Below are 25,168 nucleotides of genomic sequence, written 5' to 3' on the forward strand. Positions count from 1 at the left end.
AAGTCTGGGAGTCAAAGTTGTTGTCTGAGTCTGCAGCGAGACTACAGCAGAATCCTAACGCCCAAATTCCTCCTGGGCTGACAAACGTCAACAAAGACCCCGAGAGACACCAAAGAGAGGTGAGCAGTGAACTGGAGCCTCATTGTATTGGCTCATTATGGGGTCCCGCAGTGAGGAAGAAGCTATTTTGTAGCATCACAAGGTCAATATCTGAAAGCCAGGGCGATGGAGGGGATCAGCCGTGAGATTTTTAATTTGAGAAAGCGTAAAGGGGCTTTCCTTGTGAAAGACAGTCTGTGAATTCTAATGGACTGTGGGGATTGTACAGACAAGATGTTGAGTTGGCAAATGTTTTCCCCTTTCTCTTTCAAAGCAAAATGAAAGGCAATTTATCCACAAGCTCCCAGACACTTCCTTATATGTCACGCACAGTAGCTGATGCTACATTCAAGGTAATCTAACCAATATGATAGAAGTGTATAATCAGAAATGGCATTGGCCCAACATATTCATGTTGAATGTACATGCACAAGCACATATATCCAGTTTTTCTCCTTGAAATGATTGCAGGTGCAATTCTTACTTTATTGATTAAAAAGATATCTTATATTAAAAAAAAAAAAATCACTCCTAACAGATTTTTCCAAAGCTGTATGAGATATTTCTATGCTCCCTTGATTCACTTTCCCAGGAATTTTGATTTTACTTCCAAATAGATGTGAAAAGAGGAGCTGTCACACTCCATTATGGTGACCTCAATGATTCTGTGCCCTGTCCAAATCCAGCGGTTTTCCATAACAATGCAAATTAAAGGGTGCAAAGCCGAAGGAGACAAGACTTGTTATTTTCCATCCGAAGGACAGAGGTTCTTTACAACAAACTTGTCTGTACGCCTTGTGTATTCTTTGGCAGAGTTTAAATCCAACTTGGAAGTTGTTTTGTGCGAGACAATACGTTTTTGCTGTCAGTTCACAAGGATCAGCAACTGTCTTGAGAACGTGATACTGGAGCTGTGGAGTGGGAGTGAGCAGGCCTGCAATTTATTATTTTGTAAATGAAAGAAATGCAGCCAGTTAATTTTTTTTTAAGTCATTGTGTATTGTATTAATCGACAGACTAACTCTGTCTGAAACCTTTTGAGGCTGATTTGGTGTCTGAGTTGAGGCAGTTCCTGTAATGAGGGGCGGACGAAGGAATATGGCCATACCAAGAAATATTAGCCTAACATAGTCCAATGGGAAGATTTAGTAGATTTGTGGATGTCTGTATTAACACCACATGGGAGACTGTAGCTTTGAATCTTATATCTTTCAGTGGACACTGGTCAGGGATTAGAATATCCATTCTGAGCATCTATTTATGCAGAAAACCCAGTTTGTCTTCGATATCCAAAGACAATCCAATACCTTGCTTGCACCATATACCATTATCTAATTATCTATCTATCTATCTATCTATCTATCTATCTATCTATCTATCTATCTATTTACACATATCAACTGATATTTATAAAGCCTTCTTAAACGCGACGAGTCCTGCAGTGATATGCAGCAAAGTATTGCATGTTTTTACACAATGGCTGCCAAGTGGCACCAGTCACAGGACAAAAGGAGAATCTGTCCGTTGACTTTACAACCTCAGGTCATATTTATTTGCTTTTATACAACACATATAATAAAGTATATATCTAAAGAGCATGTGGAAAAAGGAAGATTATGATTAATTTGGTTACTTGCACCTAGACCATGTGATGTAGCCCACAATTAATTGTGTGATGTATGTACATGTCTAAGACAATAATATCAATCTGTAACGAAAGCTTCTCTAATATTCCCAGAATGAATAAACTGCAGTCAGTGACCCACATCTCAGTGCAATGAACTGCTTAACTCAGACTGTTGTTTTATTCAGTGCACTGTCAACAGACGGCTGAGGAGGAAGAGGAGGAGGGACGATTTTTTTTTTCCTGCACTCATCGCGCATTCTGATTGGCCGCTGTAGACAACTCCTCGAACCCCATTGGCCGCCCGCGCCGTCACTCTTGGATCTGTTATCACCGCTTCCCGCGCCATTCGGCGTGCACGCGCAGGACAAGCAGGCACGTAACCGCTTGGAGACTGTCTGGAGTCTGTCTGAAATTGATAAAATTGGAGATGGAGTTTTTTACATCTCTTTGCACATTTACGAGCGAGCCGCCTGCTGGAATTGGGATTTTTTTTGTGTTCCTTCCTTCCTCCTCCTCCTCCTCAAAGACGACTTCGCCCACGAGTCGCCACGCTGAGCCAGAAGAATATTTATTTTTTTTTAACCATAAACGCTGTGAAAGTTTTTTCTCCTGCAGTCTGTCAGCAGACAGGCTCTTTATGCACAGGCAGGTAAGGCAGGCGCCAGAGTGAGAGTTGGATGCTGCAGCGTTGCACATTAGCTTAAAAAAAAAAAATCAAATAATGCGTTGATTTGTGTGCGTTTTTAATGAAGAAGAAAATAAAACGACATCCGAGCTAATAATTAAAATTATCCTGAATGTCGTATCCAGCTGTAGTGATGTTCACCGCTGGATAAGTCCCACGGTGGCGTGTGTTTTTATCATTTCTTGCGGATTTTCACGCGTTAGCTACATTGTTTTGGAGGCTTGACCTCATTCACACTACTTCAGGAGGATGCGCAGGTGACGCACCTTTGCTGACGTGAGGTTGTTGATTAACCCCACGCGCGCTTAAGCTACCTGTTACTCAGCAGACACCTGAGGGGGGGCTGTCTCCTGTGGAGTCAAGCAGTTCTCTCCCTTTCTTTCTTTCTCTCTCTATTTTTTCTTTAACCCTTTAAGCTGCGCCACCTTCACCATTTATAATCACAAATCAGCAAACAATACCTCCTCCATACACATGTGCTAATTGCACCAATCTAAACTAATCAATGTTGACCTCCTCCCCCTTGGTGAGCTGATATCACAAAACATTTTTTATTAAGTGTTTCTTCTTCTTCTTCTTCTCCTGTCCTTGTTTATGCTCTGCAGGGGATCAGCCCCGGTTCTCCCCGAGTTCAAGAGGAGTGCACCAACCAGAAGGCAGCCAGCACCAGCTCAGGAAAAGGTTGGTTTCTGTACACACTGAAGGCTGAGACAGCAGTAGTGTGGTAACTTTTTGAAGTGTTTGAGTGTTGTGGTGTGGTGCTGCCTGGATTTAGTAGGGTTGATCACGCCGTTGCATTTATTTTCATAGCATATTCAACAATTTTTGAAAACATTTTGAGTCACTTGAAACTGTAAATGATTTCATTATTTGCCCCAAAGTTCCCAGAACGTAGCTTCAAAGTAGGTCAAAGCATTTTTGATGACGTCACATAAAGTGTCTTGTTTATTACAGTCTATATCAGCATGTAGCTATAACATAGATATTGAAATGGTGTTTCAATATGGCTGCATCATCACTTCAAATGAATATGATCTTGATGTTTTGTGCATTGTTTTCTGACACATTCTCAGAGGCTCATCCTGACATATTTGATATATTTTGAAATGTTGCGATCTTCCACGATGAGTCAGTTTGAGGCAATTCTCATCCGCACTTTCAAAGGTGCTAGCTTTCGTGCTATGTCCTACCCAAACCGATGAGCTTTTGCATCTCGTTGGGCAGAAATGTAAATCCAGATGGATTTGTTTAAAAAAAAAAAACAGTGTGTAGGTCCAAGTAAGTTGTGTTGTGAGGGTGCATGTGTACCTGCATCTGCGGCAGCCTCAGAATCGTCTAGACGCTTTTGCTCTGTCACTGCAGTTGTCTGCAGACAGTTCGGTCATATGACTTGGGGAAGCCTTTCCTCCCTCCTCCCAGCGTCTGCTCTTTTTTGGGCAAGATGGCTGCTATAGCATTGTTGTTGTTACCCATGACGCATATGAATTGATGGGAGCAGAAGAAAAAAAAAACATGGGAAGCATTGTACTTCAATTGCACAGAACACAGCTGCTCAAAAATGTCATGCGCACAGAAGAGACAGCGAGTGTTAACTCTTTAACGGGTTAAAAGTTAGATGTGTTGTGTTTAATAGATTGGATGAATATTTAAGTCAAACGCTTAGTCACCATTTTTGGGTCGACACTGTCCGGTAAGACAGTTCCAATGTTATTGATAATGTAATTCTTCACTTGATGGAGGCTTCTTGTTGTTTTTCTACGAGCACGTTTCTATCTGTTGTCGGGACCCTTGGTAGCCATTTTGTCTGATTCATCACTGCCAGTTGGTGCCAAAGGCTTCCAGGGTTTCCCAAAATGTGTTGAGCAACCATAATGTCTCTGTCTCTGTAATTTACATCTATATTTTATAATCATTTCGTACTTCATCTCACAACTAACCATACGTAGAGACGGTTTCTTGGCTACAACATCTTACATGCAGCTTGAAAATAGTAAAGAAAATAGAATCTATTAGCTGTAATTCCTGAGCAATTGTTTACATGTTGTTTAATACATTGTGAAGGCAACAGTGTGAATACAGGTGTCATTTTATACGATATGAAATAATGTATGAATAGTTTTGATAATGAAATTAGCGGCTGTCAAAAAACATCTGTTTATATCGCTGCATAAATGAGCATATTCTTTGAATTTTGGACTTATCACTGACTGCCAAAGACATTAGCTACAACATCAGCTAATTAAATGTAACACGTTGCGTTTTATCGTCACTTTTTTTTTACAGCTTTGTTGCATTAGACTCAGTTAAGTGCTGTAATAACAGCCAGTGAAACTTATCTTAATACCATCATGATAGAATGATAATGTAAGAGAAGATAAGCCTCTTATTTTCACAGAAGGTTCAGTTCTGTAAACTGCAACCTGCCGTTTAGTGGATTGAGGTGGAGGAAGGATTTTAAATTAATTTTTAACGAGTTAAAAAAATCATACATTGCACCGAGCAGTGAGATGTGTGTTTTGAAAAGTCAAAGGAGCTGCAATATTGTTTTTGCAGCCTTGTCTCTTCAGCGAGGGAGGGAGAGGCGATATTAACTTCTAAAAGTGCTCCTAGCCTCAGTCTGACATTACAAGTTACTTTCACTCAGTGAGCCTGTGATGTTTATCAGTTTGCCATATCAGTGACCAGCCTGGACAGATCTCTTCATTATCACCTACTTAGTGCATACTCGTCGGCTCCCAGACAGCCCTTTTAGTCTCGTCTTGTCATATTGCTTAATGGTTTTTGAGTTCTTGTTGATTATGTTTTCACTGGAGCGTACAGACACACTTGAAACATGCGGTATCTTTGCAGGCCTGTCCCAAACCTGATCCAGTGTGTCTGGCAAAATATGAGTGGAATTGCAATTAGAGAGGTAAGAAAAAAAATGGAGAATGGAGTTTCAGGATCATTTTGGCAACTTGTTGCAACTTCTAATTGTAGACTGATCTGCGAAATATACAGTTCTGTATCAGATTATGTTTCTCTTGATGGTGTGGCTTCCAATATTGATATGATTATATATCTTTAACATCGTAGTTAGCTGTGCATACAGTAGAGCACTTTATTCAGTGTTTGTGATAATTTGTTATACGTAGTTGTGACCATAATTCTGACTGAGCGACGATTTGTGTGCTCCCTGCATGCAGATGTATCAATTAGGTGATGCATTTTGTAATACTAGCTCATAATTTTGATATAATCTATTTAAAGTAAATTTTCTAACAAATGCCTACAGCTTACAATTACAATTATTTGCTTTCAAATAGTTTCAGCGATACTTTTTTATTAATTTGTTATTATTTGCTGTAACTTTTCATCCACAAATTAAGCTTCAAAGTCAACAGTGTTATAAACAAACCTCAAGTGATAAAGCTTGATTTAATGATTTTTGCTTTAGTTTTCTTTGTTTATTTTCCCTGTCTGTGACAACTTAATTTGTGTCTTCACGATCACCAAGGAGAACCGCTGTTTGATGTTTTTTTTTCCTGTCTTTTCCACAGGATCCATGGTTTCTTGCAGCCTGTCATGCCTTCATCTCTTCGACGCTGGAGCATGTCTGCCCGAATGGTAAGATCTGTGTTGACCTGTTCATTACAGCTCATTTGGGCACGTTAAAAGTTGAGAAAAGCAATTCTAGGAATGCTTTAAGGTGCTTCAGTGAGTGAATGTGATTGCCTGAGGGATATAGCAGCCGGCCGCAAAGACCAGTGTTTACAGAGTTTGAGTTCTGGCTTGCAATGCCAATTCTACATGATATGATGGTGAGGAATGGCTAATCAAATTCAGTGCTGTCATTCACTCGTCAGCTGCAATCATTTTTTATTAACACAGATTTGTGATCTCTTCATAACATAATCATGGATATGGATCTTGTAACTTTCACTTGAGGCTTAGCCGGAAAATGCTGATGCAAGAAGGGCTCTGAATCTTCATCCTGTTTTTCTATTGGCTCGTTGTCTCCACCCACAGAGCAGTCACGAGGTCTAACATCATGATGATGTCTGGAGAAAACAGGCTTTCATCTAGGGCTCTAATGCTGCCTGAGCTGTAATGAAAAGATTTCTCGGGTTATTTCTGTGCACATACAGAGTAAAATTTGAGCATGTTTCAAAGCATTGTTCTGTACAAGAGCAGCACCTGCCATTGTCTGTTGTAAACGGTGGGTTGTTTATCTCACCAGCCTCTGCTGCGTGATGACGCAGTTTCCTTTGACATTGGTGTGGCATATTTTAAATCAAGGCCTTCACTGTATTTTAAGGAGTCTCCTGGCAGCCTGCCAAAACATGGATCCATTTGCCTGTTCCCTCCTAAGAGCACAACTGCACAGCTGTGACCCTGCGCTGGTCCTAGCCATCGATAGCTCAAAGCCAGCAGCGTCCATTTTAGGTTTAGTCACTGGCGAAAGAGATGAACTCTAATGTAGCCTGTAAGAAAATGAAATCCGAACCCTCTGCGTAAATCCTGCTGGAAAACGGCTCCACTTGACTTTTGTGCAATAGACAAACTTTTCAGTGAAACAGATTTTAAAAGATAATATTGATCAAATGGGAACATGTGAAAAATACTTTTGTAAATTGCGGGTTATGATCTGATCTCTGTTTACTTTTTGCCAGTTTCAGCGCGATTAATTTGTATTTGGACGACCGTTTTGATTCATTATGAAATTATACTATTTTACTTTCATGCCTTTTTAACTACCTCACCAATGCTTTTGATGGAATATTTAATATAATTTACTAATGCACATCAATGAAGATTTAAATAAAATGTCGAAACAGAAATTTAAATCCACACGTGTAATAATATATTGCGGTAGTATAATATTAACAGTAAAAAGTGTTTTTTTTTTTGCCGTGAAAATTTCGCCTGCGATGCACAGTTTGCGCTGTTTATTTGTATTTTTCACTCCAAAATAGAAACTACAAGATAATCTAAATCATAAAGTGATGAGTAAGTCGTGCACGTGAATTAAAAAAAATTCTAAAGCAATGAAAAGATATTTTCTCGATATGTTTGATGATTTAATCTTGTAATTTGAACATTTCACAAGGTGAATATTTGAGGCATAATTAGTTCTCAACATAGTTAAATAATGTTTTCAGTACTTGTGAAAAAAAATAAATAAATGCACGTTTAATAAAAAGCGAGTCTGGCATTTTAATTATGATTTAACAAAAGAATACTTTTCAATATTTCACTTGAGTAATTAACAACATTAAAATATCAGGTCGCTATTTTGTGTCTGATTCGTGCGATCATATTATGCATCTATTTTTTTATATTACTTCATTTTGCAAATGTTGTAGAATTAAACACGATGCCACTTTCGTTACACACGTATGTGTATTCTAAGTCTAAAATCTAATAATGTAATACAAATAATTTTTAATCCTAATGTATAATACACGTAATGATAATTAAAGCAATTCAATCGATATATAATGAAGTGTTTATTCTATATTGTTAGTATATTAGTTAGTAAATTCTCAGTATTAAACATGATCTTTATATATTTCATAATAAAGCTACACAGGATGTAAATGCATGTTAAATGCTAAAATCTGCCCATCGCAGCATTTATTTAAAAGTACTGTACATTGTGATGTAGAACTGCTAACTTGACTCACTGAAAGGTTCAGGTGACCTTTACCCTCCTGAATACTTGTTTTCGTCTAAAGTTAAGACCTTGTGTGAAAGCTAGACTGTGTTCTGATGCCACGTAACACAACAGTGGCTGTCAGTAACATATTAAGCTGGCCCTCTGCTCTGTTGCCTTGAAAATAGAGAGAGAAAAGGCACTTTGGGTTTGTGCATGTGTTGTGGATTCATTAGGGAATGAAGGCATGTCGGAAATTACCAAGCAATTTTTTTCTTTATTTTTTATTTGATTTATTTTTTCGCACAATTTATGCCTGTTGACCTTTTGTAGATGGTGCAAAAACAAGTACTTCACCATATCGCAATTTAATTAGGAACCAGACAGTATGGACGTTTTAAACTGTACTAATGCACGCTCTTAAACTTAAACTGCTTCAGCTGTTGTTAGACTTGAAATGCTGAATGTATTAAATGGTAATTCCTGAACGATGCTTCAATGCTTTTGATAATATGCTATATTGTTTTGCATTGTTTTGTTGTAATATATTTGCCGTTCAGTTACAGCTGAGTACGTTTCCTTTATGACTGTATTCGTGATGCCTTAATAACAGAATAGCAACACGAGTGACTTGTTTATCAGGCTGGATTTTGCGAACCATCTCGTTCTCTGCTCGAACGCAGTTTCTGAGGTATGAAATTGATCTTGGGTCAACAGTAAGATCTTTGCTTGGTGATAGCAGACCTTTTGTTTATCGTTAGCACAACCACAGCACACGCTTACTGACAGAGCAGAGGGTTTGAATTTCAGGTGCAGCCACATCATCAATATCAACGTCACATGAATATTAGACCCTCATTAGAAGAAGGCTGCCTTCATAACTAAACTGTGAAACGTTCACATACTTTTTTTTCTAAAAGGTAAGTAAATAACTTGATTTCTTTGACTGCAGTGTTGTGTAAATGTTTGTTTGCATTTTTTTTCCACTGACCCAGCCAGTCTTAAGATGTGCACATGCAGCATGTCCGTTCCCACTCAGCTGCGTAACACTGACAGCTCCAGCAATACTTCCTGTTTTAATTTGACTGCAAATCCACCACTGACTTTTAAATGGAGTGTGCTCATCTATAACACCCTCATGAACGATACAAAGAAGGCTGTAGGCCTGGGTGACCACTGTTTGACTGCAGTGCAAAGCTGCATGCCTGCTTAAACTGAACAGCAGCCTGAACGAGCACTCACTTTCTGGAAGGAAACTTTTGGCCTGAGATGAACTTCTGCTGTTTCGCTTAACTCTTAACTTTCTCTGGGTTCTTAACACTTACTGCTGGATTGGAGGAGGAGAAGTCTTGTCTACGACAGGATGTCTAACAAAACCGTAGAATATCAGGCTCAGTGTAGAATCATCAATACCTGGATGTTTAAGCTTATTTTTTACATAAAAATTTTAATGTTTTTCCACCTTTTTCAAAAAAATGGATGAAACCAGTGGTTGCTTTTGGTAAGAATGGGTCAACGCGAGTTATCTAACCCACCTTGCCCTTAGCTGGGCTGCTAGGCAGGCCAGACCCTGTTCAGCTTTGGAATAAAAGATTGAAAGTAAAGTACAAAGTGTCCTTTAACCCTGTAGTCACAACAGCGCATTGGCCAATACTGGATTTTACAGCCAGACGTCGATATTACATTCTGGTGGTGACAAATCGGCAGATATTTGTTTTACTTGGTCCACATTTTAGGGTCAGATTCAATCAAACTCTGTTCTCCACAGTTTGGTACAGTTTAACAATAAAGTGATTGTTCTTGCAAACATCTGCTCAGACTGTAATCTGGTACTCTGAGAACCAGGCTGAATGAATAGCGAAACAGTTTGTTTTAAATGTAGTTATTTTTAACCCTAAAGATTCCGGAACAGAAGTGTAACAAAGAGAAACTGTAAAGTTTTGTTCACCATTTCGTTTTTCTTTAATCTCAGGTGTAAACGCAATATCGCAGTGGCTACTTGTAACCCTGATTGGCAGTAGTAGGTAAAATCTTAAGTTGTGGACTTGTTTAAATGCTAAAAATCGAGTATTTCTCCAAATCGTTCTCATTTCTTTCTCTTTATGTAATGAATATGTAAAAAAAACATGGCACAGCATTAAAACTTTCCCAGTTAGAGAGCTTAGCTCAAAGTTCCCTTCTAAGTTGGATATGTGAGACTTCAGGGTGTACTTGCATTTTTCCCTAATTGGGGCTTATTTTAACACACCTGGAATACCTGCTTTCACTTTGCCATTTGACCTTTTGTGAATTAAGACGGCAAGTCAGAGTTAGAGCTCGTCAACCCTGCGGTACATCATAGCACGAGGAGGCTGCACCATGACTAATTAGTAAATCTCACTCCTCTCTAAGGTGAGAAAAAAAAAAATGATTTCCTTTGCAGCGAGGTTGGGGGTTGATGAGTAAATACCCACCTGCACCAAGTTGCAGTAACCTAATAAGTCTCCCTGGACTTTGAAAGTGAATATTTCATATTCCACTGATCTCTAACAGCTTTTCTGCATGTCTCATATTTGAGTCTCTATAAGCCATCTAAGATGGGTAAAGGGGAAACACAGACTGCAGGGTCTCTTTCCTGTGACACAATGGCGTGGAAAGGTCAGGCCTAATGAAGTCGGGGGTGTGACCCCTAGTATTCAGTGACTTTGCATGGGCCCCCATCCTACCGCTGCAACCATGCCAGTTAATCCCTTTTTGATCCTAATTGATAGGCATTAACATGATCCTTATCCAGGAGCTGTGTTTTGTCTTCCACAGCCCTTCTCTCTGGGTGTCAGTGACACAAAGTGTGAAAGCGTTAAACCAAATGTGAAATTGATATTTTTCATGTTTGTGTGCTTAAAATCTGCCTGCGTTTCCAAACACTCACACAAAAGTGCTCAATGTTCAGCGTTTGCCCTTTGAGGCTCTTAACAGGACTTAGCAGATGACCTCTAGAATCCGACTGTGATGTGAATGGTACCAGCCCATTTCCAGTTTGTTTTCCTTTGAGCCCTTTTATCTTCATCACTAGGTGATTACTGCGTTTAACTGTTAACTAATTACCCTCTTTAAAAATGTTTGCACTGACTCTAAGTCAGGGTCCATGTCACTTTTCTGAGACAGCAGACACTGCAGGATGATTTCAAAAGTGCAGGTGTTGTACCAAGAGCTCCCAAAGAGCCTCAGTAACTTCTTTAAACATTTTTCACTGAAGTATCTGAGCTTCATACTGCTAACGCGATAACCCCTTTAAATTTTAACATTTTATGTTAAAGATCAGTATTAACAGGTAGTCTCTGGACACTAATAACACCTTTTCGTTGCTTCTTAAAGTTTTATCCATTCTTACTTTTGCTTGATGCAATTAGAAGTGCTATTCATCTTAACTAAACTCTGTTAGACCTCTTTCATGTTGCAACATTAATACCAAAGCGTTCCATAACTTCTGTTTTGGTTGTAATTTGCCAACAGTCGCAGTAATTTGACATTTTGCTCCGCGTTTAAAAAAGTGTACTTTATTAATTCTAACAAATTCTATCATGATGAAATGCCTGAAACTGAATTCAGTCTGAGCCGTGAACGACTGAATATTGCAAAAGGTAAATAAAAAGCAAATTATTCATTATGTTTAGAAAAGCCTAATGAGCCTACAAACCAGTTGCCCAGAAATATGAAAACAGAACGATGTACGATTCTTTCAGGATTCTTCAGATATTTAGGTGAACACAGTGAGGTTTTATTCGACTGTTTTTGTATTGCGAGGGTGTTCTTTAGTGCATGAGGACAACTTAAAAAATTTAACAGTTCAACAGAAGTCATTAAAGTTAACGATAACCTGACATCACTACACCTTCAACAAGTTTTTCTTTTCATTCATTCACACTGTAAATCGATAATCAACAAATGTCAGACACCGTCTACATTGATTACTGACAGATTATTGTTGTTTAATCTTATTTCCCCTTCCCACATTTCCAAGATTACAATGGGTCAAGTTGTAGTTGATCTATAGCAAAAATAGAGTACTAATAGGTGTTACTTCAAAGGAGAAGTAAAGATGATAAGTTCTTATAAAAACATGCTGCCAGAGAAAAGTTTTTGAAAGATAGAAAATTGTTACCCGAGCGATACTTTAAGAACTTTTTCCAATGTGGACTGAGCACATTAATTGACTCAAAGTGCTTTTTTACAAAACAAAATCCATTTTCTGGATACATTGAAGTCTTTTTAAGAAAGGTTTACTATTTTTTAAAAACACATTTGACACCTCTCTTTGCCTCATATTCGTCCCCTGTTTCCTTATTTATAATTCGATTTTCCCTGATGCTTTAAAATATTTTTATGCTGTGGGGCTTTGCCTTTGGAGTGAGCAATTACTGTAAGTAAACACAGACTAGCAACCTGCTACAAATACGCATGATTCACATTTAAGATACACTTTTTGCGCTGACGCAAAATCACAACAACTTTCGGTAAATGTTTTTGCTCTCTTTAAGATGTCCAAACATCGATCACGTCTGTTTTAATTTATAAATGCGCAATTATCAAAAAAAAAAAGCTGCTGGTTTTAAAGCCTCTATATGGACAACCATATGTGTGATTTATTTATTTATTTTCCTCAGCACTCTCAAACCTGCACAATTAAGAAGCACGTCTTGCCATTGTGCTCAGCAGTGTGCAACAGCCCACTTTAGCTGGAAAATGCCAGGTGTCGTGTTGGTTCTTGTTGGTTTCACACAGCGTCTCGAGTCCCTCCCTGGAACGCAGTTCTCAGGTCTCCATAGGATTGAGTGTTATTTCCAGCTTGTTTGTTGCAGTGTATAATGAGTACTCTGTAAGGCCTGATGACATAATTTGGAGATTGCTATGGAAAAATAACTAATTATGGAGCTAAGAAACTACAGATTGGGACCACGCTTGTGTACTTCACTTGACTGGCACCACCTGCCCTCTATATGTCACACTCAAATCACTTATCCCACAGTTGTGAAAGCGGGCTGGTGTCTGCCAGTTATGTGCAATCCCCAGCAGACACATGCACACAGAATCAGTAGTGGGCTGGACTTAACAATTCTGTGTTTCCTTTAGGTTTTATTTACCCACAAACAAAGAATTGGATGTAGATGACGTACAGGATTGAGAGTCTGGTTGATTTGTGAAAGCAGTGAGAGGAGAACTCCCTTCAGTGTTGCTGTCTTCACTGAGACAGTGGTGAAAAGTGAGGAAGTCAGAGCATCGCAGAGAAAATTCTGGAAATATTTCACTGGATGGTGTTTGTCAGATGTTGTGGCTTGACCCGCTGGTGGTGGAAGAGTTTTGGTTTTCTTTGCATTCTGTCTAAGATATTTCTCTACAAGTATTTTGGGAATACACCTTTAGCAATGCAGATACACGGTGCATGATTATACGCAGCACTGTATGAGGAGTTTGCTTGTGAATTTCGTTCCTCTGCATTATTTTTTTTTTCTCCACACCACCTGCTGTAAAAAAGTAGCAAAAGTAGTTCATGAATACAAAACAGTTTCTGTTTGTAAGACGTCAGTGTGAGATTTTTTACATTTATGCCAGCGTTCGCACTGGTTTCACAAGTTCAAATAAGTTAAGTGAAGATTTAAAATTGTAATGATATTCAGCTGTGTGAATAATAACTGGCTGATACCTACGGTGTTCATATTGTTCCCACACATTCAAAGATTGTTTATTATGTTCAACTTTTTCTGAAGTAGAACATCTAAAACCGACGTGATGTTTGTTATGTATGTATTTTATTGAGTTGTGTACACCATCCCAAACATTTACGTTGTTCACACCCAGATAAATTCATAATTTAATTCAAGCTAACGGTGCGTTTTGTTTGGTGGCCTGTCTCTATAAGAGTCAGAGAGCGCGGAAGGACGTTGGGCGAATGAAACTACATGTAACATGAATAAAACCATAAAAATGTACCTTGTCCGTAAAACCCGCCTGCCCAACTCACGTAGATAGATTTACATCAGCGATCATGGTTGTTGAACAATGAAGACAACAACTCTGATGATCCCACACAACTTCACAGCGGCACTAAAACTACATGTTTGTTACTGATTTGATGGCGAGACCCCTAGCGGCAGAAATTCCAATGCTAGTTCACGTAATACAGAAGGTTTTTTCATTGTCATTTTCATTGTTTTTTTCTTCTAGAGGAGGTCACTGCTGCCTTGAGTAAGATTATGGATATCCCTGGGTTTAAACATATTGGAAACTTTTTGGAAAATGTAACTACACAACAAAGTATTTATCAAAGGTGTCTTCTAGAGGCCGACTGTTATATCGGTTGGATGATATTATTCACCAATATTGGCCTATATGTGCCTATCACTGATATATTAATATCGACGTGTTCGTGATCGATATCAGCCGATACTAGAGCTATCAAGAACAGGATGCTTGGGATGATGATGATGATTTTGAAATCTCCTGTGAAGTTTACTGTTTCGGTTCACTGATGTCATTAAAGGCAACAAGGTTTATGTTAAGCTGTAAAATATCCTGCCCAAATTACATATTGTGATATATTTGAGGAATCACTGCAAAAAAGTGTATGTGTATATCGACGGATGTATCAATATCAGAATTGTTTTACTCCCTAATATCGGCATCGGCCCCAAAAACTGCATATCAGTCGGGCTCTCGTCTCTTCGTTTTCAGCGATTTTATCTGGAAATGTTTTTTGCACAATTTACCAGCATGTTGCCATCTTGCCGCATTTGCACCTCAACAGAACTCCACAAACAGTTTGGCCTTAGCTTACCTTGCATTTTGTATTCTCTTCTGGTATACAAGCCTTTTTTCCGACTGTTTTTTTTTTTTTTTGTCAATAATTTCAAGGCCAAAAAGTTTTTTCTTCAAGCAAACAAAGAACAAAGAAAAACAAACATCAGCCACACCAGTTTGTGTGTTTTCTTTCAGAGGTCAGACTTTCAGTGCTGTAGGGAACCAAAGCAGAGTCAAGTGTGCAGCATCATTAGAAGAGGACACCCAATATGGTTGGTAGCTGACTGTCCAGGCCATGTTTATGCATGTCAGATCATTGTTTGACCGTAACTCCACCAAGCCTTCAGCATCAAAGAGCCTCATCTCTGAAGTTTGGAAGTTTTATTTGGTGTTGAGGGGAAAAAAGCCTCTTATTTTTTAGTTTCATCACAAAAACTGCAGACGGTTCACAGCACCTAACCTGCTGCAGTTTATTCTCTCCATATTGTTTTTATTTTAGCTGCTTCTCCTGGAAATGACACAGATGAGAAAAAAAAAAAAAGAAAAAGTCTGATGTAAAATACTTGCAGGATGTTGCTGCATCACAGCAGGGATGAGAAGAGCTTGTTATGTATAAAGTAGGTCTTTCAAGACACTGAAGTCTACAGTAATTTCCACTCATCTCAGGATATAGCTGTCAAAAATCATACCAGCAGAGTGTCATTCGCAGTCACTGCATTTTTAAGAATCTGCTTATTTATTTGTACCGTTTGGCCATTCTCAGGTACTTTCCCTGATTTCCTTCCTTTGCTGTGGGACTGCAGTTATTTCTCTCATCATTTTTCATGTATTTAATTTCCATCTGACTTTATTTAAATGTCGATTTTAAAAACAGATTACTGAAGGTGGATGTGATTTGTAATGAAGAATGAAGCAGGTAGAGAAAAGATAGGAAATTAGGATGTGTAGAGAGAAAAAAGTTGCATTGTCAGCGATTCATCTGCTTTACGTAATACCTTTAATGTAAAAAAAAAGAACACACCTGGGATGCTGTATATTTAACACTGAAGCAAAATTTCAAAACAAGGTGTTAAAAATTACATGAAATTCTTGTACTTAAAATCAGCTTTACATAATTTTGATCTGTACTTTCAAGATAATGAGAGAATCTTTATCAAAACCTTGGATGTTCTGTACGCCCTCGCTCTACCAGTAATATGCAAGTTTCTCATGATTCATTAAAACATCACTTTGTTCTGGCAATACTTTAATTTGGATTTTTATAAATCCCCCTCCCCCCACCCCCCCCCCCCCATATCTACATTAAAGTTAGGATGACGGGTCTATCTGAAACCTTGAAGATTAATTCTGTACTGTAGCTGGTTGTATTTACTGTAGTGTCATTTGTTCATAGTTCAGGTTCCCCTCTCATGATTGGTGGACAGAGGGAAACAAGATTTTGAGAATCCTTAAATATTAGATTCAGGCTTAAAGCAAACGATCCCAGTGATTCGTGGCTGTTTGAATCATATAATGTCTGCAAATAATATATGTTTTGTGCTCGCGGACGGTGCGTCTTTCATTCTTGTTTTTTGTCTTGTGCCAGTCAAGAGCTGAATTTAGATTTTCAGCTTTATTATGAAACCAGTTTTCATAATGAAGCAGGTGTAGTCCCATATGGGCAGGCTACTCAATCTTCCTTTATTTCTCCATGCCGCACCATTCACCTTTCTCCTGACAGAACCATTCAAGATCAAGGGCGGCATCACCTTTGCCACTAATGAGGCTGTTTATTTACCAAATTTCCTTGTGGACTGTGAGAGAGAAACAAGCCATGCATAGCAGAGCATATAATCAGCGTTGGCAAAACAGAGCTCCAAAAGCCCCAAGTTATACATTTTGTGACAGTATAACACATTGTAGTTTACCTGAAGTACCTGTTAAACATGTAAACACTCACAAAGGCTGCTGAAGTGAACAGACCGCGTTATTATAACACGATTTTTAAAATCGGACGTACTCTACAAAAGAGAGAGATGAAGACTCTTGGACTGGTCTTTTACTCTTATTAACACTCCAGAGCCTTTTATTTGAAATTAGATTGATCCCCATTTTAATGACAGTTTCTGCTTTATATTCATCTAATGTCATTTCTTCAAAAAAAGCAGATGATTATGTCAAAGTGTCCCAACGTTGACAGCAGAGACGTCCTGGTGACTGACAACTCAAACAGTCGTGTCCTCATTTGATTACACCAACGCTGGGCTGTTACTCTGTAGTGTCGATATACTAAATACTTGACGAAAAAAGAGTCTAAACTCTGAGGTAACTTAATCAGAATCGCAAACAATATTATTATGTGGAATGCCGTTAGCAGCATTTTTCAGCCATAATAGAGGCCGTGTAATCAGCACTTGGATTTCTGGGAGTCTTCAAGGCAACATGAGCTGCAATTAGGGCCAAAATAATGTGTGTCCAAACAGCAGCTGCATCCTCTACAGGAAAAAAAAAAAAAAAAAAGCGAAATTATTTGATATGGAAAAGGAACGATCACCACGTGCCAAACACTGAGGCACATCTTGGATTGAGGTGGACTGGACACAAGGTGAAAACTATCCAGTGGGGATATGACTGGCATACAGCAAGCAGATTATGAGGTTGTAAATACTGCTAACGGGCAATCAACAATGCGGATTTACTAAATTCAAAGTTAAAAATCGATGTACTTTGGCTTTATTAGTCGCGTTTATGCATAATGTACTATACGTCTTAAATTATTTCCACCTTTTATCGACCGCATTGTATTAAAAACCCCAAACTATCACATATTTTAGTGTTTTTCTTCTTGTTTCCATCACAATTGGATCCACGTGGTACAACATGGATGAGTTTAAACTGATGAAGAGCCTCTGGGCATTGATGGTTTGCAATAATAATGACGTACGTGTGGCACAATTCTCATCTTTGGTGCACAGCAGAACTCCATTTCTGCTTAAATCCCTCCATGATTTGCAGACCTGCTCATCAGAGCCCGTGCACACTGCTTTATTTGCTGATTTAGATTGGGTTCCAATCTCTGCGTCAATGTGAGAAGCTTTACTGTATGTTTGCTTATCTGTCCAGCCATCCCATCTATTCAAACAGCGTTCCTTTCATTTAAGGCTGGGTGCTGGCTGGGCTTTTTTTTTCCCTTTTTCCCTTCTTCTTTCCTGGGACCTTTTCTGTTATTTTGGGACCAGATGGCGAGGGGCACGGAAGCGCCTCTTTTGTCCGGGCGCCCCTGTGAAAAGAGGCTGTCCTCCCTAATGTAATCAGCGGCACCGGAAGGGTCCATTTTGGGCTGTGAAAGAAGACAATTGGGTCTGGACACGTCTAGATTACAGAAAACGCAGAGTTCATCTCCTGACCCTGCCCCCTTTTGACCAAAGGCCCTGGCAAGGAGGATCCACATCTTTGATCAGTGGAGGGTGGAGGTGCTGATCCGACCTCATGAGGGCCAAAGGCCACCCCCACCCCTGCCCTGTTTACCCTGCACTTGGCTGCTGCTGACACCTCCTTCCGGAAAGAGCCAGGGGGTGGTGGGTTGGTTTGGGCATGGGGGGGGGGGATACCATGACCTGTCTAGACACTGTAGCTTGTTGCCCTGGTGTTGCCAAGGGGACATAATGAACTTTGACCTCAAATGTAGTTGGTTAGGAGCCACCCTGGTCATCCAAGGAAGACATTTTTTTTTCTTTTTAATTTTCAGAGTTGGGGGTGGGGAAATGAGGCGGGGGTATGGATGTGACCCACATAATACACAATCTGCTTTGAGGGACCACAGGCATGAATTTGTTGGCAAAACTTCCCTTTTTTATCTTATTTTACCAGTTAGGATACAAGACGTCAAGCTAGAGAACAATATCCTTCAGCTTTTTGTCTTTCAACTCTAAAACAACAAAGTTTCTTTCCTGAGAATTTTGTGTTTGTTTGCTTTAGCTCATCTGATCCCACGATGACTCTTGGAAGGAGGGGTGATTTTTTTTTGTTTTTTTCTAATTTGTGATATACCTGTAACACCACGGAAGTCGAGCTGTGTACGGTTCATGATTGTTTTTTGAGTTTGATATATTTCTTGGACATTTTATTTCTCATGCGCAGTAAGTAATCTTTGAATTTTATCCGTTTTATTTTGTGAAATATGATATTCAACAGGCAGTTTGTTGGTAAAACTAAAAATAATATTCTTTCATTGATCCAGTATTTTGTTAACCTGTATTGCCTGTAAAGCTGTTTTTTTTTACGTTGTTGTTTAGCCAAGATAGTTCTCTATTTTGGGAAATTTTATTATTTTTCTTTATGAAAATTGTGATTTATATTTCTGTAGGATGAGGTATTGTGCAGCACGTCTTCACAGCATGCACTATTTTCTTAATTTGTATTTATAGTTAAGAGTTTATTCATGCATGATTTACTGGAAAAAAGATCTGGAAATATTATCAGTGCATCACTGACATTGACGTACAACATTTATATCTAGTATTTGAATTTTAAACACGTGAATGTTGCAAACCAGATGAGTTTAGATATTGTTTTAAATAATAAGAATGAATTTCTTTGCAATTGTTTGAAGTAGTGAGAAGAGCGTAATTAGTATCTTTATTCTCCAGATCCAGTGTTTTGCCGTGCATGCAGCGGTATCACAGCGTACTTTGTCCTTTAACCTGAAGTCCCCGTTTTTGGCCTGAACCACAACATAGCGAAATGTGCGAATTGGCTTTGATGTTGAGGCTGCTCCTTCAGGAGTGGGTGTAGCGATTCCACCATCATGGCCGCCACTACCAACCCCGCCCTCTCGCCTGCCACTCAGGAACAGTTAAAATGGCAGCATGCAGCAAAATGAGTGAGAGGGAGAAAGAGAGAGACGCCCACTACTGTGAGCCGAGGCACGGTCGACTGAGCCGCAGCTCGCCTCGTACGCCAACTCAAACTGAGATGATTATTTTTGGTGCATTTGGCCCATCTGAGTACAATGTCGACTCTAAAGAAGTCTAGACAGGTAGACTTTGCTGAAATCAATGAAGGGTTAACCTCTTTTGTTACAGATTTATCCAAACTCGAAACAGTGCTCTATTTTCAGCCACGGTTTCGTGCGGATATAGAACAAAATGTCGCCGTATATGTTTCTTTCGAATCATTGAATTTCAGAAAATTCACCCAAACACAATGAGCGTAAAGCGATGCTGCTCATTGAGCGCATGCAGCTTTATAGAAAGCATTTCTGCAAAATATCCTTGTTTTGGATTCATTGTGACCCTTCCTACAATATAATGGATCATTTTCTGAACTCTTCACCCAGGTCTTTGGCGAGCTGCCATTTTATTCTCCAAATTATGGGTTGCAGCCTGGCACAATGAGGACGAGCGCTCGCTGAATATCGCTGAATTTTCTGCTCTGTAGCATCCAAAATGTAAAAAAAAACAAGCTTCATCATACATATACTGCATAAATATACACATAAACATGCGCACATACATGTGTCTTAGTTGTAGTAAGTCTTAGTTTGGCTTGTCAGCATTGGCCACAGCATCATTTGTATTCTGAAGTGGTGCAGTACAGTATTTCAGTGACTGTATTCATTTTTACTGCAGAAGGAACAAAGTGCTGTGATCAGTGATCATAGGAACCCTTTGCTCTTAGTCAAACAGCTCTATGCGTGCGCTTATTATGTCATCCAACTAATACCAATTAAAGGGTATACGCAACACCAAGCCAACACTGTTTCATTGAGCTAGAGACCCGTTTAGACTGGATCACAGGGCGTGGATGTGTGGATGCGGTCTCAATAAAACCTTGTGAAATTAAGTATTACACCACAATCATGTTTCTTTTGCAGGTCTGGCTTCCTCACTCCATAACAACTCTATTGCAGGGTATTCCACATCCACAGCACAGTGTGGAGAATTTTAAGGTAAATGTCCAAATCTTCTATTTTTAGGCCTTCCCACCTCACACTGAATGACATTTTATTATTGCCTCTCGGTGTGAATATGTTGTTTTCTTCCCCCATTTCCTGGTGGTGGTGGTGGTGGACTAGGAGGAAGATGTCATGCTAAGGATGGGTTTTGGTGATGATGTTGCTGCTGTTGATGCGGCATCGAGCTCTCACTTTGTGCCTCTGTCAGCTATGATGCGTAACCACAAAGTGAGTGACAGGCCAGTCCCCGGGGAGAGCAGGGGGCCTGAGGTGAGTCAGATGTATCCTTGACCCTGTCTAGCTGTGTCAGCAAGCAACACAAACTCTGTAACAAAGGCCAGAAATGGCATGACTGTACATCTTAATTTAGTATGTAGAAGTAGAATATAAGGAAGACTAAGAAACACAACCACCTTGACAGGTTCTGTTCGAGATATGTGGTTTTCGTTGCATAAACTCCCCCGACTTATAAATTATGAAATTGTAATGAAGCGTACCACATTCAGCTGATACCTGTGGACCTCTTGCGAGCATTTGTATTTCCACCAGAGAACTCCATGTTTTAGTCTCGGTTCTGTGATATTGTTAACAACCTGTCTCAAAAATGAACCAGGGACTGATTTTGGAAGATATTCAACATTGTTTACTTGAGTGCTTCACAGATACAGTATTGAACACAGGTTAAGACTGTGACAAAAGATGTCAGAGAAAGATATTGTTTCTGTGCAGTCAGAACCTTTTTTAAAGCTTGTTTATTATGAAGGTTTTGTTTTGTTGCATACCTATTTTAGGTTTATTCCAGGGAGCTCAGGAGGCAGGAAAGTAGGCCCCTTGTAAGATGTTCTGTACGAAGTTTATAACTTAACAAACTCGAAGATCGAATTTGAGAAACCTTCATCTGCTCCAACACTTAGCAGTGATCTAACTTTGGGTATTTTAAAAGATGTTATCCACATCTGACCACTAGTCAGTAGTTGGTGCTTAACAAAACTTTTTCTCTCATCTGACTGATGTGAAGAAAAGTGCAATAAAAAAGTCGCTTTATTCATGCAATACTTCTCTAGCTTCTGATTTGCCATAATATAAAGAGAGGAATGTAAAGTTTAAGCAACATGCATTTTACACAAACTGTAGCTGCATTACTGTTACTATCATTATAATTATTACCGAAACAATCAGGCGTTTATCAACTAGTCCATCAACAGACAATTAACCTACAACAATTCCGATTATCTGTACATTTAAATCCATTATTAGGAAATATCCAAACCTTAAGTGGCTCCAGGATTTCTGTCGTCCTACAGACGATTAATCGACCGACGAAAGCTATTTTGAAAAAGAACCAATAAGTAATGAATAAAATCGCCAGTTGCAGTCCATCTTATATTAAGGATAAACATGAAGTTAAAAATCAACTAAAAGTGCATTTTACGCATAACACAGTTGCACTAGATTGAGTATAGAAGCGATTAGTTCATTAATAGATTGGAACGTTAACCTACAGCAATTCTAATAATCGCTGAGTTTAAGTCATTTAACAAGAAAAATGTCCACCTTTGACCGGCTCCAGCTTCTAAACTCTGACTAATTATTGCTCTTCTCTTATTTATCATAAATTCAGCATCTTTATATTTTTGACTGTTACTTGGACCCTCACCACCTGCTCTGGAAGACTGCGACGGGCTTTTCGTTTAGTGTTTTCTGTCATTCCACAGACTTAACATTTAAAACAAGTGCTGAGAAATGTAAAATAAAAATAAAACAGTAATAACAATAAATGCTACTTGTTGCCCGTGTGATATTAGCTGTAAAAGTTAGGTTAAAAATACACTAAATGTGCCTTTACACAACATTTTAACGGTATTGTCAGTATATTTACTGCTGAAACAAGTCGTCAACACAACGTGAACCTACTACGATTCTGATAAGATAAGTTCCGGTCATTTATCAGGAAAAATGTGAACTTTGACTGGTTGCAGATTCTAAACCGTGAGTATTTGTTGCTTTTTTTTCTTTATTAAGTCATCATAAAATTCAATATCTTTGGATTTTTGACTGTCAGCAGTTTGAAGACGTCATCTTGTGCTCTGGAAAATTGTGATGGCCTTTTTCTTTGTCGTTTTTTTTATAACCTGAGCGATTAATCGACTGATGAACAATGTAAACAACAACAACTTAACAGCTAACAGAACACATTTGCTGTTTGTGTTAAGAACAAACACGAAGTTAAAACTAAACTATTTGCATGTTTGATACAAACTATGGTTGTGTTTCCGGTATTATTATTTTGTTTAGTACTCAAACAAATAGTCAATCAACAGAACGTTAACCTACAACAATTCTGATAATCGATTAGTGGAAGTTATTTATGAAGGAAACTTGACCGGCTCCAGCTCCCAGTATGTGAGTATCTGTTGCCTTTCTCTCTTTTTTATGCCATTTTAGATTCAGTATCTCTGGAGTTTTGACTGTTGGCTGGACAAAAGAGGCAATTTGAAGATGTCACGTTATGCTCTGGAAAATTGTGATGAGATTTATTTGCAGTATTTTCTGTCATTTTACTGACTGAACGATGAGGCGGCTGATGAAAAATGCAAACAGCACCAACTTGATACCTCAGGAAAATGATTGCTAGTTATAGTCGGTGTAAACATAAAGTTTTAAATAAACCAAAAGTGCATTTTACAGGGAGTTAATGTTCAGCACATCTGGTTATCAATAAGTTAAAGTCATTCATCAAAGAAAAATGCTAAACTTTGAGTCACTCCAGCTTACAAACGTTGAGTATTTGTCGCTTTTCTCTGTTTTATGTCATCAAATTCAATATTTATTTTTTTTTAACTGTTGGTTGGACAAACAAACAATTTGTAACCTCATGCTCTGGAAAATTGTGGCTTTTTTTTTTTTTAAAGGATTATCCTTCACTCGATGGTCTCAATGTAAAAAACAAACTGGGTAATGAAAATAATGGCTAGTTGAAGCCTTTGTAATGTTAAATGTGAATATAAAGTTTAAAATAAACAGCCTGTCGACGTTACATGGTTTAAAATTGTTTTTTTTTAATGTTCTGTTTAGGAGGAATATCTGCTTCAGAGCATTTGTGTATTATATTGAAACTTTTGAGAGTTTCTAAAGTGCTTGTTGTTTCATTGTAACACAAAGAATTTTACCCAAGCTTTTATAAATGTGAGATCAAATGCAGTTTGCAAAAAAATCCTGGTTGAACTTAAACAACTGATGCAAGCTGCACCGTCCTCTGAAATGTTTTATGAACAAATACAAACTTTTAAATGTTAACACTTTATAAACAAACATTTTGATTTCCACATTTTTTTTCCCCCCCAAAGCAAGAATAAGAATAATCTTTTTTGGGACACGTCGATGATTCATCCAGTGCAGAAAAGAAGCACTGCTGGTCAAACCACTTAATAAACAACTTTGTGAAATTTAATGAAAGTTAATTTAACGTTTTAATTCACTCCCCAAAGCAAGAAAAACATTCGCTTAGCGAAACCAGATACGATGGCTACATGGGAAAAAGTTCAGAGTTGTTTTTTTACGCCTGAATTTCATCAAGTGAACAAAAAGAATCTCAGTTGAAAAGTCTTGCATCTGTTTTTTCGAGGGGTCGCTCAAACACGGTGTGTGAAATGAGAGTTGCCTGGGTGTGACTTTTCCAGAAAGCATCCGCTTGCTATTGTCTGCCTAGTCAACTTCTGCAGGCCCCAGCGCCCTGACTTCCATACATGAGAGATCAAGGGTTACCAAGGTGCTTTTGAGAAAGGAGGGCTCAATGTGAGAGGGGACAAACCAGTCCACAAAATACTCATTTCCTTTGCATGTTAGGTGCCCTAGTGGGGATTCAGACGGGGTCACTGACACAGCCACTGGGTTTTTTTTTCCCCCCTTCGTTGTTCTTAATGGAAAGTGTTGCTCGCCTTTTCAGTGGCTTGCGACTGCTATCTGCTGCCTTTTTACAGTACGCGGCTTGATAATATGCTGAGTTTGGCCAAAAGAAAGTTTGTTCAGACTCTGGCTGTTTATCCGGTGCCAGACAGAGGCACCTCATGTAGAAAAGGTAAAAGTAATTCTGTCCACCTCTCATTCTTGCCAAAAAGTTCAGTCACTGAGCCACGGCATTAACTTGTATTCTAACAAGATTAAAATATATTCGTCCTGGGGATTAGCATAGTTAGGTGTCCTTTTGCCTCTTTTTTTTCCTGCACTGGTGCGGTGACAGTGGGCTTTGATCTGCGTTGCGAGGCAAGAGTCCTGGCTTGGACCTAGCCATTCGAGTGCCAAGTGTGAAATTGGCCTGATGTCATCCCCATTCTTCACCTTTTACATCTTTCACCACTTTAATTATGTTTCCGCCACAAAGCCCAGGCACCTCCGAGCAGATTCCACTCCGGC

At 38.9% G+C, this 25,168-nt stretch overlaps 1 protein-coding gene across 1 annotated transcript in view; it reads left to right on the plus strand.

Annotated features, from left to right (window-relative positions):
- The first annotated feature begins 65 nt into the window (after positions 1-65).
- Positions 66-25,168, plus strand: part of LOC115570489 (uncharacterized) — a 36,700-nt gene continuing 11,597 nt past the window's right edge. Inside the window, exons 1-5 of the mRNA XM_030399101.1 lie at positions 66-119; positions 3,017-3,092; positions 5,951-6,017; positions 20,675-20,749; positions 20,876-21,025. Of these exons, the coding sequence (XP_030254961.1) occupies positions 5,976-6,017; positions 20,675-20,749; positions 20,876-21,025 (267 nt within the window). The 5' untranslated portion in view covers positions 66-119; positions 3,017-3,092; positions 5,951-5,975. The remainder of the gene's footprint in view (positions 120-3,016; positions 3,093-5,950; positions 6,018-20,674; positions 20,750-20,875; positions 21,026-25,168) is intronic.

The sequence above is a fragment of the Sparus aurata genome, chromosome 19, assembly GCF_900880675.1.
Source record: "Sparus aurata chromosome 19, fSpaAur1.1, whole genome shotgun sequence".
Lineage (NCBI taxonomy): Eukaryota > Metazoa > Chordata > Actinopteri > Spariformes > Sparidae > Sparus > Sparus aurata.